Below are 15283 nucleotides of genomic sequence, written 5' to 3'. Positions count from 1 at the left end.
GAATGGATACCGGAATGTGTAGTAGAGTATGAAGAGGATGATGGTTCCGTTTTACCGGAGGAGGATAAGTGTGATGATAATATCGTGCAGGATGAGTTCCATAATGTGCATCGTGAAGAGGGCGAATGTTCTCAAGCTAATGAGTTTTCCGTCAGGGAACATGTTGTTAATGGGTTGGATGGTTGTGTGAACGATAATTCTAACGTGATGGTCGGGGAGTTTTCGAACTCTTATGATCATTCTAATGAGGAGGCGGTCGAGAATGGTAACGTTGATAGTACTAATGTTTCTGTGTTGAAAGGCAAGGGACATAAGAAGTTCAGACGGAAGTCTTTATTTTCTAATCGGAGTGGGGGTAGTGGTTCTAGCGAGCGTCCTAACAAGAGACCAAGGGAGGATAAAGATATGTTTGATCTTGATAGGTTTATCGGTATTATGCACGTGCCTTCGGATGTTACTAGGGGTATCGAGACAGGTGTTGAAGGAGTGTTCTTAACACCGGATCTTAACAAAGGGATGTCTACTAATACGGAGGTGGTTCGAGACATCGAGGGAGAGACTGCGGAGCCCTCAATGATTGGTAGAGGTATTGATCCGGTGCAACACCAAGGTCCGATTGAGGTGGAGTTGGAGAAGACCATTGAGTTGAGTAAGGCGTTAGGTGTTGAGAATTTGCAAGATTTTGTTTCTAATGTTAAAAAGGTTCTTGTTTCCGAAGGCTATCAAGAAGGTGTTCAATGAATGTTTTTTCTCTGAACATTCGTGGGTTAGGGAGTTCTAGCAAAGCCGATTGGATTCGAGGTATTCGAGTCCATCATGAGGTTAGTTTTATTGTTTTACAAGAGTCGCAATTTGTTTCCTTGGATTCTGTGGATGTGGGACGGTTTTGGGGTTATGGTGAGTATTCTTTTGATTGGGTTCCTTCGTCTGGAAGGTCGGGTGGGTTACTATCGATCTGGGATTCCCAAGTCTTTCGTATGGAAAGGGTGGTCAAGAATAATAATTGGCTTCTAGTTTCGGGCACTGTGAAAGGAAAGAGTAGCTTGTTTCATATTCTCAATGTTTATTCTCCTCAAAATCTAGTTACGAAACGAGCACTTTGGGGGGAAATTCGTGATTTGATCGGGGAGGGTAATGGGAGGTGGATTGTGGCAGGAGATTTTAACTCGGTTCGATGTGCCGAGGATAGGCGGAATTCTTTGTTTAATGTGGGTGAGGCCAATGAGTTTAACGATTTCATTGATGATTCGAATCTTCACGGTACTCCTTGAAAGGGAGGCGTTTTACTTTTGTTGCAGGAAATAAATTAAGCCGTATTGACAGAATCTTCGTTAATTGGGATTTCTTTATGGAATGGCCGTGTGCGGAGTATATTGCTCTCGAAAGGAATAAGCCGGATCATAGTCCGTTGGTTTTGAAAATTGGTTCTTCCAAGAACTATGGTCCCAAACCGTTTAGGTTTTTCAATTCATGGCTTGGTAGAGAGGATTTTGGGACGTTGGTTAAGAAGACGCTTGTTGCTGGCTCGTTTCATGGTTCTCCGGACGCGAGATTGTTGTATAAATTTAAAGCTTTGCGTGATGCTATCACTAGATGGGCGATCGATTGTAAAGCCAAAGAAAAGGAGGAAAGGGTTTTATTGGAGCAAGAGTTGCGTGATTTGGACCAAACCATGGAGGTCCGGGATTTGTTGGAAGAAGTGACATGGTCTTTAAGCGAAATTAAAAGACGGCTAGGCGAGTTGGATAATCATTATTATCGGGATTTGAAGCAAAAGGCTCGGTGTAATTGGGCGATTCATGGAGACGAAAATTCTCGATTTTTTCACGGTTTTATTAATAAACGTAAAGCTTCAAATTATTTTCCGGGTTTGGAAGTGAATGGGGCGTGGGAAACAAACCCGGTTCTCATTAAAAAGGAAGTTTTGCGTTTCTTTGCTGGTAAGTTTAAAGAATATTTTACTCATCGGCCTCGGTTGATTGGATATGGGTTTTCGGTCTTGTCTTCGGTGGAGGCGGATTTTTTGATCAGTGATTTTTCCGTGCATGAGATCAAGAAGGCGGTTTTTGAAGGCGGTGGTGACAAAGCTCCTGGGCCGGATGGTTTTAATTTTAGGTTCATTCGGTTTTTTTGGGAGTTGTTCGAGAAGGATTTTGCGGATATTCTTGATCATTTTCATAGGGTTAAAAGTTTTTGCTCGGGGGTTGGTTCGTCTTTTATCACCTTAATTCCTAAGGTAAACAATCCGTCTTCTTTGGGGGATTTTAGACCGATAAGTCTCATTAGTTGTATTTTAAAGACTGTGTCGAAGGTGTTAGTGAATCGACTCAAAACGGTTATGAATAAGATTGTCTCAGAGCATCAGTCGGCTTTCTTATCCGGGAGATATATTCTTGATGGCCCTTTGGTGGCTAATGAGGTTATTGCTTGGGCTAAGAAGAGGGAGAGAAGAATTTTTATGTTCAAGATTGACTTCGATAAAGCCTTTGATAATGTGAATTGGGAGTTCTTGTTGTCGGTTCTTTCTCAGATGGGTTTTCCTTCGGTCTGGTGCGATTGGATTAGTGGTATCTTGTTGGCGACCAGATCATCTGTTCTTGTTAATGGATCTCCTACATTCGAATTTGGGTATCATAAAGGCATTCGTCAAGGTGACCCGCTAGCGCCTTTTCTTTTTATTATTCTGATGGAGGCTTTTTCAGGTATGTTGAAACAAGCCTGTGATATAGGTGCGTTTCATGGTATTACTCTTCCTAATGAAGGTCCTACTTTATCCCATCTTTTTTATGCGGATGATGCTATGATTATGGGAGAGTGGTCTTCTTTTAATTTTAATAACTTGAAACGTATTCTTCGCATATTTTACTTGTGTTCGGGGCTAAAGATTAATCTCCATAAATCAGTGTTATTTGGAGTAGGTGTAGAAGATGGTGAGATCGATATCCAAGCTGGTTTCATGGGTTGTAAGCCAGGTAGAATCCCGTTTTCTTATCTTGGGATTCTGGTTGGCGCTAACATGAATAGGGTGGTTAATTGGGAACCGGTTGTGTCCAAGTTCAAGAAGAGGCTATCTAAATGGAAAGTTAATTCGTTATCTATTGCCGGTCGGTTAACCCTTATTAAATCGGTGCTGGATAGTCTTCCCACTTATTATTTTTCGCTTTTTAAGGCACCCAAGAAGGTTACCAATGATTTAGAAGCTTTGATGAGAAGGTTCTTATGGGGTGGTTCGGATGATGTGAGGAAGATGTCATGGGTGGCTTGGGAGGTAGTCACCAAACCTATAAAAGAAGGGGGTTTAGGTATCGCTCGTTTAGAGGTTAATAATCAAGCGCTGATTACTAAATGGCTTGGGAGATTTCTAAATGATCATCACGCGATGTGGAGAAGAGTAGTGTTGTCTATTCACGGGTCCTCGCGCTGTTGGCGGCTTGCTCCGGTTAATAATGGGGTTCCCGGGGTTTGGAAGAATTGTGTTATGTTTTGGAACAAATTTAAGGTTGATGGTGTGGGTTTTAATAGAGTGATCCGGGCCACAGTTGGGAATGGTCGCCAAGTTCGGTTTTGGATGGATTTGTGGTTGGGTTCGGCGCCGATTATGGACAAGTATCCGTCCTTATATGCCGTAGAAAAACATAAAAATGTCTTGGTAGCAGATCGGTTGGTGGTCACTGGATCTTCTCGTCGCATTGTGTGGGATTGGCTTAGAGCTCCTTGCTCCCAACAGGAGGTGATCGAGAAGCAAGAGTTGGAAGATCTCCTTCAAGGGGTGGTGATGGTTGACCGTGAAGATTCATGGTCTTGGGCGGTTGGTAGCTGCAAAGAGTTCGAGGTTTCGGCGATTAAAAGATGGATGGTGCGGTCCGTTGTGGATGCTGGGAGTTTCGGTTTCCAATGGAGCGATTGGGTCCCGAAAAAATGTAATATTTTTATGTGGAGGGCCGTTCTGGATAGTCTTCCAACCAAGCAGGCTTTAGCTAGACGTCATTTGCATTGTGATGATCATAGTTGCGCTTTATGTGAGAGTAATGAGGAATCGCTCGAGCACTTGTTAACCGGGTGTTTCATTTCTATGGCCGTTTGGAATGCGATTGGTTCATGGTGCAACATCCCTAGATCTTTTGTTTTTCATGTCAATGATTTGGTGGAAGTGCATAAGGTTTGTGGTGCGACGGGGAACAAGAGATTGATTATTCATGGAATTGTCATCATTACTTGTTGGAGGATTTGGCGGGCTAGGAATGAAAAGATTTTTTCGGGCAAGAACACTAAGGTGGTAGAAATGGTTGCGGATATAAAATCTTTGGGTTTTCTTTGGTACAAAAATAGATCTAAGATAGGGGTAGTGGATTGGAAAAGATGGTGTTTATTTGATGTAACGTGATTGTTGTTTTTGGTTTTTGGATTTCAGCGTCTTTCTCCGTCTTGATGATAGTCGTTGGTTGTGTTTGTTTTTAATGAAAGTCAATTTTCAAAAAAAAAATATATATATATAGATTACCTGAAACACTTTATATATATTGTCCAAGCACAACTTCGTTGTCTTTATTGGGAATAACGGATCAGAGACCTATATCATATAAACATAACTGAATGAGTTGACTCTTCAACTGGTCAATTTGTTATGTTAAAATGAACTATCGCAAAATAAATAAATAAATAAACAAAAAGTTGAATAAAACTCGTTTAGTTATCAGGCCCGAGCTACAACGTTTCGTCTAGGCTCGTTCAGCCTTCACGAGCTTTGTGTAGTTATAACTATTGCGTCTTTTGGACTTTTATATACTAATTTCACATTGCACGGTTGAGCTCGAGCCAAGCTTTGGTTCGTTTAACACTACATGAGCTTAGCATAGCTTAGGCTCATATAAAGTTCTTCTCAAAATATATAAAAATAATTAAAAAAAACTATATAAATTAATTAATAAATTAATAATAAACGAGTCAAGCCAAAAAGAGTTCAAAACAACAAGCTCAATCTCTTGTAAATCAAAATGAGCCGAGTTGGGCCTGTTTACACCCCTACGTACATGTCTTCAATACCACCGGAGTCGTTCAAGCTCCAGAATTGGAGTTCAACAAGGACAATATCACAAAATTCCGAATAAAAAACCCGATATTTTATCAATTCTTAATTGTCTATATTATTTGCTACAAACCATTTAAATCATTCGACATTGTTTACGGGCAAAGCATTACCAATGACATCACGAGATTAATTAAGGAAAAGGCCCTCCTTAATCTTCGATTATTCAATTTCTTTGAATTCTCAAATGAAACATAATCGATTGTGGCAATTCGTTGCGGTGGAACAATTAAGCGCCAGAGAGTCTGTTTAGGTTAGAGATGGAAAAAAGAACTGATTTGGGCGATTGATAATTTTGCGTTTTTTTTTAAAATAAGAAATAACAAACAAAAATGAGTTATTTTAGAAATCCAAAGTTTGGATTTGTAAAATAGAAATAACAAACAAAAATTAGTTATTTTAGAAATCCAAACTACTTTCCCAAATAACAATCGGTTCATACTTTTTACATGTGATAAACATAAGAAAGTGAAAAACCATCGTATCATACTTTTTATTTGTTACTGACACTATGAAGATTGTACATTTCTTAGTTTGTAACCCATAGGCCATGGCCCATTTTCAGATATCGGTTTGACGGTTCTACTGTAATTTTGTATATTACTCGTTCTAAATATTTAGATAATATTTTACGGGTAAAGTTAAAATAAAAATGACAAAAAAAAAAGAAGGGAAAAAGTAATCTAATTCATTAATATTAAATTTGGATGGTGGAAATTAATTTAAGAATAAAAATTGATGAGGAAAAGCACGGAAGTAATAACCCACTTATGCTGACTTTCTCTAGCCACATGCAAGGCACATGTCAATTCCTCCATCATTTTAAATCGTCTATAACCTTTTCATACGACATTTTTTAGAATTTTTTTAACGTAATACTAAACGTTTTTTTATCTTTAAGATGAATATCATATTATTATATAATATATTTAAAGAGTTTGGTGCCGCAAAGTTCTGATGGGCAACTTTGCGGCACCTTATTGGAGTATTTTTTTATTTTGTTTTTGTTTTCTTGAGTTTCGGCTAATGAACGTAATGAAAACCTATCGCATGTGAATTTTGGTTTTGTTCTTTTTTTAATATTTTGTTTTAGTTACGGTACCGTATCGAACGAGACGTAAAATAGACCGAATTCGCATAGACTCGCTGCGCTTTGTTTTAGTTCAAGTACCGTAACGAACATGACGAAAGCCATCTGAATTCACATAGACTCAATCGCATCACCGTCCAGGATCGATAATTAAAGGTCGGGTTTTACAAATGATCCATTATACCGACCGATGCCACGCCATTGGTCCACCCCTATTTTTATATTTTTTTGGTTATATTTTTGTCTTAGTTCCTATACAATAACGCACGTAACCGCAACCGACCGAGTTGCGCCGGGAAAAAGCACTAGTTGTTATATTAAAATAAACAAAAAATTAGTCGGTTTTTTATATTGTGTTATTTGGTTATCCATTGTATTTTTTATTGGGTTTTTCTATGCATTGTGTTATAGATTTTGGCTATTGTGTTTTTCAATTGGTACTCATATTAAAAATAAAAAATAAACACAAATATTATGTCATTGTGTCTTTATTCGTCATTATGTCTTTGTGCTTAACATTTTTTTTTCTACTTATCATTATGTTTTATTCATTGTGTTCAACATTCACTTAATTTGAGAAAAATAGTATTATGTTCATTTTGTATTACGTTCAAGTCATTGTGTAATATGTACATTTCATTGTGTTACGTTTCAGGTCATTGTGTTATATGTATTTACCATTGTGTCTTACATTTTAGGCCATTGTGTTATATGTATTTGTGAATTTTTTTTTAAAAAATATCATATGAAAAAATTATAGACGTTTAAAAGTGATTAGGGAATTAACATGTGACTTGCATGTGGAGAGAGAAAATGTGTACTATTATTTTTATACAATTTTTCCCTTGGTCCCCACTTGACAGATGTCAGTTAATTATGACTTTTCACATTTTTTATTTTTGTTAGCCTTTGTAAAATAACTGAACCGAACCCATTATTTCAAATTTTCAATTAACTTAACATGGTATGCTATAGCTTTGGGGAATCACCAGAATACCATGGATATACAACTAACTACTAAAATAAACATAGTAAATATCTAAAAGTTAAAACACTTTATAAAAAATTAACTACTTTAGAACTTGACATTTTTTAAGAAAGTGTCTATACTTTAGACGTTTTATCTGACAGTCGAACCCATCAATGAACCACTTATTTCAGTGACACGTGACACTTTTAAGAAAAAACGTCTATACAAATGTCTTTTAAGAGGAAAAGTCTGAAAACAAGACGTTTCTCTGAAACATTATATATGAACCTGAAATGTCTATAACTAGAGAAAATGGGATGAAAAAAAATCATTTTTACATGTAAAAAACACATTATTACATAATTTTTTTTTAAAAAAATTTACATATAAACACATGTGGAAGACTTTTTAATAAACTTTTTATAAATAAGTTAAAAATATTTTGTTTTACAAAATTATTTTTTTTAACTTGAAATGTTTGTTACATGTATTTTTATGTAAAAGTTTCCAAAAAATGATTCTAAAACTATTTATTTTACATGTGAAATCGAGTTTTATTTTCTTTTGTTAATATTTAAACTTAATTTGCTTAGCATTTTCACATATTTATACTCTCTTAACTCCCCATTATTTCAAATTTTCAATTAACTTAACATGGTATGCTATAGAATGTTCAATTAACTTAACATGGTATGCTATAGCATTGGGGAATCATCAGAATACCATGGATAAATAAACATAGTAAATATCTAAAAGTTAAAACACTTTATAAAAAATTGACGACTTTAGAACTTGACATTTTTAAAGAAAGTGTCTATACTTTAGACGTTTTATCCGACAGCCGAACCCACCAATGAATCACTTATTTCAGTGACACGTGACACTTTTAAGAGAAAACGTCTATACAAATGTCTTCTAAGAGGAAAAGTCTGAAAACAAGACGTTTCTCTGAAACGTTATATATGTATCTGAAATGTCTATGACTAGATAAATTAATGGGATGAAAAAAAAAATCATTTTACATGTAAAAAACACATTATTACATAATCCTTTTTTAAAAAAAAAACTTTACATATAAACACATGTGGAAGACGTTTTAATAAACTTTTTATAAATAAGTTAAAAATATTTTGTTTTTACAAAATTATTTTTTTTTAAATTGAAATGTTTTCTACATGTATTTATATGCAAAGTTTCAAAAAAAATGATTCTAAAACTATTTATTTTACATGTGAAATCCAGTTTTATTTTCTTTTATTAATATTTAAATTTAATTTGCCCATTATACTCTCTCAACTCCCTATCCATCCAAATGAAATAAGCAAAAATAACTCTAAAATATACTTTCAGGTAATGGATCTGATTCATTACGATGTTTAATGCTCTAACTTTTTAGATTGATTATTTTTAACGCATTTAACTTATTAAATTAATTATTTTTAATTAGGTAGTTGAACCAATAAATAATTAGTTACATTTTTATTGTATATCGTTATTTAGTTTTTACATTTATTGATCATTTATTTTTGTTTTTATGTATCTTTTCACATTAATTTAATATAAAATAATTAACTTTTTTTATTTTATACATAAGTTAAAACGGTGAAAACTAAGGCTGTTTGGTTTATTCATATCTGAATGAGTCAGGTCTGAATGAGCCTCTGCCCCATTCAGCAACAACACCAAGTCTGAATGATTTAGACCTAATTTTAACCATTCAGATGTTTTTTTGTTTGTAACCAAACAGTCTGAAATCTAAATGAATAAGATGTTTACATCTTAATGGTTTCATTCAGATGAAAACAAACAGCCCCTAAGATCAAATAGAATGACACCGTGCTGTTTAGGACAAAATAGAACGAACTGTCCAAGCGGTTATGAATTGATATAGTACATAATAATAATAATAATAATAATAATAATAATAATAATAATAATATAAAGTATGGGTAGTAATAACACTCAAATATCGGTTTGTAAAGTATAGGTTTTGGTTAAATAAATTTATAAAGTAAAGAGTTATCAAGATTCAAGCAAATCTATAAGGGTTATTTTGTATTTTAAGGAAAGAAAAGTGTGTATATATATATAGGGGTAAGTTAAAATAAAAAAAAAATAGTTTTTTAAGAAGACTAAGAATAAATCCTAGCCATTGGATCATGTTAATCAATGGTTGAGATTTAAAATCACCAATAACCGGCATAGTTTTCTAGAATTATTTTTAATCATTATAACCGACATAGTTTCCTAGAATTATTCTTTTATTATCATTTGTAATGCCAAATGTCAAAAATTGATTGGTTCTTACCATTCTTAGGAAACTCCTTATTTTTATTTGAACCATTTTATATATATATATATATATATATATATATATATATATATATATATATATATACACACTAGTTTTTATCCCTCGTATTACGGGGGACTGTTTTACATTACTCGTTTTTAATATTTATATACTTTTTTGGAGTTTAATTTTATTTATTGTAAGAAAATTTATAATACACTTAGAGTTTTATCAAACGGTTTCACAAATAACTAAGATGTTATGACCCGATTTAAAAGTTATCTGGGTTTGGTGAGACCCATGACCCGCTTATTTTTTTTACTATAAAATTGGTTATTAATTATAAATAATATCTTTTTAAAAAAATCATATAATAATTTTTAGTATATCCTATTTTATAGGATTTTTATATCAATAATTTGGTGAGTATATTTTATAATTTAATGAGATGTTATAACCCGTTTAAGAAATATATGGGTTTGGTAAGACCCATACCCGTGAATTCGGGTCAAATGCATGAGAAGCCTTCATTTAAAAATCAAGCAAATACGGTGACTCCAAAAAAGGGGGAAGCGACCATATCACGACACATAAGTTTTTTATGTTTTCATTTGTATATACTATAGATATATAGCTTGTAAAGATTTAACATGACATGATTAAGTAAACAAAAACAATGACAATTACATAAAATAATTGCACCATATACATTAGGTCACATTGAGCGAAGTTGGGGAAAAGCCGTGCCAATTGTGATAAAATGGGACCCCCTCGATTTGGGGTTTTTCCCACATGAATCGGTAATTAGTCACCGGTTTCTCATGGATGGAATTGTGTGGGTGGTCTGCTATTTTTTCTTAAGTAGTTCATCAATCTTATATATTTTCTCATATTTATGTTCTCTTAACTCTTCACCCATCCAAATAAAAAAATAACTTTAAAATATACTTTCACGTAACGGATTCGATTCATTACTATGTTTAATGCTTTAACTTTTTAAAATTAATTATAATTAGCACGTTTAACTTATTAATTATTTTTAACTCGGTACTTGAACCAATAAATAATTAGTTACACTATTATTGTAATTTTATCGTCATTTAGTTTTTACATTTATTGATCATTTATTTTTTGTTTTTACGTATCGTTTCACATTAATTTAATTAATTTTTTGTATTCTAAATTTAAATTAAAATGGTTGAAACCAATACAAAATAGGACGACACCGTGCTGTTCAGGACAGAACGAAACAACACCGTGGCATATTCGGCAACATTCAAAGGACCATAGTGTACTAACTAAAATCCAAAGGACCAAAACATACAACCTAAAGAAACACACATCTCTCTCTCTCTCTCTCTCTTGAAACACAAAAATCAGATCAATTTAATTTAATTTAATTCAATTCAAAAATCCTTTTAACCAAACCAAAGTCTTTTCTCTTCTTCATCTTCATATTCATCATATTCTTCATTTACCCATTTAATCAATCAATCATTCAATCTTTTATTATCCATCTATACATAACTCAAGTTCTTGATTCAAACCCACATCAATTCAACAACAACAATAATAATAATAATAATAATAATAATAATAATAATAATAATAATAATAATAATAATAATAATAATAATAATCTCCACTGTTGGTGTGAAACAAGATGAATAATAATAATAGTGGAGGAGTTAAGCTTTCAATCCCACACACCCTTAGAAAGAAGATTCAAAATCTTAAGGAGATCACGGGCAATCATCACAGTGAAGATGAGGTATACACAATGCTCAAAGAATGTAACATGGATCCAAATGAGACTGCCCAGAAGCTTCTTTCTCAAGGTAACCCATTGTTCTTGTTTCAAGATCCCTGTTTTTGATCTGGGGTTTCACCTCTCATTTTCTTTCTTTTAGGGTTAGGTTTTTATTATTATTATTTTTTATTTTTGGGTTATGTATATGGGTTTAAAATGTTAAGGAAATTAAAGGTTTTTACTTTGGTATTATGCAGATCCTTTTCATGAGGTGAGGAGGAAGGGAAACCGAAAGAAAGAGGTAAGACGAATGAGCCGGTTAGTGTGAAAAGTTTTAAGCTTTTTTTATTTAGGTGATTAAGTTATTGTTTGTTTATTTCAGCAGAATCTTGTTAAGGAGTCTGCTGAGCCGAAGTGGAAACCGGGGATGCAGGGTCGGGGAAGCAGGGGCGGTAGGGGTAACAGTAACTACCCGTCTCGCCACGGTGTTCATGGTAATTTACAAGTTGAATTAATTACATGCTTTATTTGCTGTATTGATGACGCTTATTATTCTTCTTCTTCGTTGAAGTTTAAAGTCACAGCTAATGCGTGTTTGGATGTGTGTTTTGAAAGTGATTAATTTTGCAACTTCGAGAATTAGATTTAGAATGTTAAGAGTTTTAAAATATCAGTTAAGTTTGGTTTATGACTTTAAGACAGTTATTACATGTAAATCAGGATTAGTGTTGCAGTGAGCTGACAATTTGATTTTTGAAAACCTAGACGCAGGCGGTAGCAGGAAGGCTTTATCTGGAAAAGAAAGTGAAATAAATCAAGATGCAGTTGATGGTGTAATTCTGCCTGCACCTCGTGATAAAAAGAATAAAGCGTTTGCAAGGTGTTTGTTTATTTACAGTATAATAATCTTTTAATTAAAACGTATAAGGCCTAAATCCTAACAAGTTACAATTTTTCTTTGATTATTTTCAGTGCTTCCATTGTTGCTGATAATAAGGAATCTGAAGTCAAAATCTTGACTGCTGCTTTGGGAGACTTGTCTGCTGACCCTCTTCTTCCCGAAAGTCAGCAAAGGTCTCTTGACAAAGTCAACGAGACCTTGGTTGAGAATAAAAGGCCACCTTCAAATTACAATAACAGGTCACAACAAGCGATCACGTCTCACAAGGGTATTAAATCATTTGGCTCATAAGTCTTGTTTAATGAATTTAAAGTGAAATCTGTATGATATTTTATGTTTTTTTTATTACAGTCGGTTCTGTTAAGGAATGGAAGCCAAAACCAACAAACCCTGTTCCCATTTCCGTTCCAGTTGAAGTAGAAACTCATTCTTCATCAAAGATGGAAGCTGTTATTCCCGAGTCAAAGGAATCACAGATTCCAGATGGTCAACAGGTTATTATTCCAAACCACCTTCATGTTCCTGAAGCTGATAAACTAGGGTTCTGCTTTGGAAGCTTTGATGCTTCTTTTGGGCTTATTTCAAACACCTTGATTGGGCCTGGTCCCATGAGTGATAAGAGCCCATCTGTTTCCGAGGCTTCTGAGGAGATCACTGAACATATAGAGGAGCATGTTGATAGGAATCAAGATGTGTTGCCAACTGCTGATGAAGTGTCGTCTAACGTGATTCCTGATCACACCGAATCCAAGCAAGAGACTTCACTCCCAGTGCCAGGTCATCAATATCCTGTGGCTCGTAACTTCATCCCACCGATCATTGGCAGCCAGCTGGCACCTTTTGAAAGCAACGAGTCTCAACCTCGTGATGCTTCTAGTGTCCCAACCTTTGTTGTAAGTATTTGATCTTTTTATTTTCAAGAATCATTTGAACTATTTATGTGATTCTTTTTGTATATTATTGTTAAATGTAGGTTCCACAACCGTTTGACCCAGTAGGATATTTTCACACACCCAAGTACAACGGAAACGTCCCGGTTTTATCTCATTCTCAACCGACTTTTCAGTCCTCTCAGGAGGTTTGCATTCTTTTTTTCCTTAATATACATGTACTTTTACAATTGTGGTTTAATAATATTGATTTAATGAGTTATAACAACAGGTTGGTGCGGGTCCCACACCGTTAGCGTCACAAGCAGGCGGGGTAATGCTGCCTCAGCAACCACTGCCGATGTTCAGGCAGCCGACTGGATTACATTTACCGCATTACCCTCCAAATTATATCCCATACGCTCCGTATTATCCTCCGTTTTACATTCCGCCACATGGCATTCCTCAGTTTTTGAGTAACGGTGCGTTCCCCCAACAACCACCACCTGGTAGTATGCATCCGGCTGCCAAATATCCACTTCAGCAATACAAGCCTGTGACCGCTGGCAATTCAACTTCTAATGATGACATTGGTGCGTCTCAGTTTAAGGAAAGTAATGTTTACGTAACAGGACAACAGGTAATTTAACTATTCATTTAAATATCTAATACATTGTAATATCGTATTCATATATTGTTTACGTGACTATATTCATTTGCAGGCAAGTTCTTTTTATAATCTTCCTCAAGGGGGTCAAGTTGCATACGCACCGACGCAAGCCCCGCACACAACTTTTGCTGGTATGTATCAGCCAGTCACCACCACACCTGTTCACCCACTTCTCCAACAAACTCAGACAATGGCGGGCGGTGTTGACATGGTGGGACCTACATCTACAGTCTATCAGCAGCCGCCTCTGCCCCCTCAAATCAACTGGCCTAACAACTACTGAAAAAACAATGCAATCGTTTAGTTTTTAAAACCAGATTTGGAAAATGGTAGAGAAATCATGATAAAGATACAAAATGTTGGAGTTGAGTGTAAAGCGTTTCATAGGAGCCCGGTTTCAAGTTAGTTGAGCTCGTTTTCTCCCCTCGAGAGTTTGTGTAAGCCTGCCTATTCGTGTTAGAACCGCCATGAGAGTTGACTGTCTTGATTCTTGTCTCTTTTGACTTTTTGATTTTTTTTTTGTTTGAAAATTGAGATTTTATAGGTGGTATAAGTGTTGGGCTTTTAGAGGGTTTTGTTATTTTGGTGTTAAATGTAAAGTGATTTTTGATAGCAAGAGAAGATGATGTATTTGAACTGTTGTAATTGGTACTTGGGTATTTGGTATTAGCAAAAGCAGCATTCATGATTGTTTTAGTTAGAAAATTATTTGGGCTTTCAAAATTAAAAAAATGTTTCAGCTAAGTGGTTTGCTTCTAGGTATGAAGCAAAAACTAAATTTGATATAGCTACTTGGTCTTGTTATTTAGAGCTATGGTTTCTTTGAAAGCAACCTTTTTGTCATTTGTAATGAAGGCATGGTGTGCATATATTCCACCCTATTATAATAGAGTAATAGTTTTGTTATACGTGAGATTTTTACTAGGTATGACTATTGTTGTTTAGATGGTCTTGTTATCACATGTTTGTTACATCTTGAAATTCAATTATTTGTCTATTTTTTTATGTGTTACAATAAGCCAATATTTGATTTATATCTTTTGTGAAACTTATGTAGTGAGACTGTGAGAGTGGGATTTGACTAAACAAACAGGGAAAGAGACCATTCACCATTGTTTACAATGCAAAACATGTTTTGTTGCAGCTTGGAAAAAGTCTTTTTTAAATGGGTTGGTCACTTTCTTGTTTGTTTAGATTATCTTTTTGACTAAGGTTTTGATTTGAAAGACTTTCTCTGGAGAAAGATTCCTTATGGAATTATGACTTACGTTTTTTTAAAAGCATTGTTTTATTTATAACAATAGGAAATAAAAATATTGTTATTAATGAAAGCTTGATTGGGTTTTTATAAGTGGTTATTTTATTTGATTACTTGCTACAACATTTTTAGAGCTATTCTTCGTATCGGTTTTGACAAGTTTTTTAGTTGAAGTTCATTAGACGATTGATCCATGGTCAAACCGTGGCATCAACTAGGAGATCTTGTAATTTTGATTTGATCTTGAATGGTTGATGCAATGTAAAATCGTTACACCAACAATGGTCCTTTTCTCATTTGTGTAGATTCTTTTTCATAGCTAGAGTAGAGAGATTACATCCAGTCTACGGTCGATCCATATCGGTTGTGGACCAGTTTGGGAGATTTGTTTATATA

The 15283-nt window shown here is 34.5% G+C and overlaps 1 protein-coding gene across 2 annotated transcripts; it reads left to right on the top strand.

Moving 5' to 3' along the window:
* Nucleotides 1–11064: 11064 nt before the first annotated feature.
* Nucleotides 11065–14334, top strand: LOC143546773 (GBF-interacting protein 1-like). Of its 2 annotated transcripts, none has more exons than XM_077038365.1 (9): nt 11065–11277; nt 11447–11490; nt 11575–11683; nt 11955–12069; nt 12162–12358; nt 12442–12983; nt 13064–13168; nt 13252–13599; nt 13682–14334. In XM_077038365.1, exons 1-9 carry the CDS (start codon nt 11103–11105, stop codon nt 13910–13912), a joined length of 1866 nt encoding a protein of 621 aa, XP_076894480.1. In that variant the 5' UTR covers nt 11065–11102; the 3' UTR covers nt 13913–14334. The 2 variants fall into 2 exon arrangements, with proteins under 2 accessions (XP_076894480.1, XP_076894479.1); XM_077038364.1 differs by having other exon boundaries at nt 11572–11683.
* The last annotated feature ends 949 nt before the right edge of the window (nt 14335–15283 follow it).

Source organism: Bidens hawaiensis, unplaced genomic scaffold (genome assembly GCF_021521415.1).
Source record: "Bidens hawaiensis isolate Kalapana, Puna unplaced genomic scaffold, B.hawaiensis_p1.1 tig00014463_1, whole genome shotgun sequence".
Taxonomy (NCBI): Eukaryota; Viridiplantae; Streptophyta; class Magnoliopsida; order Asterales; family Asteraceae; genus Bidens; species Bidens hawaiensis.
Note: the sequence above shows the minus strand (reverse complement) of the source record. Positions and strands in the feature narration are given on the sequence as shown.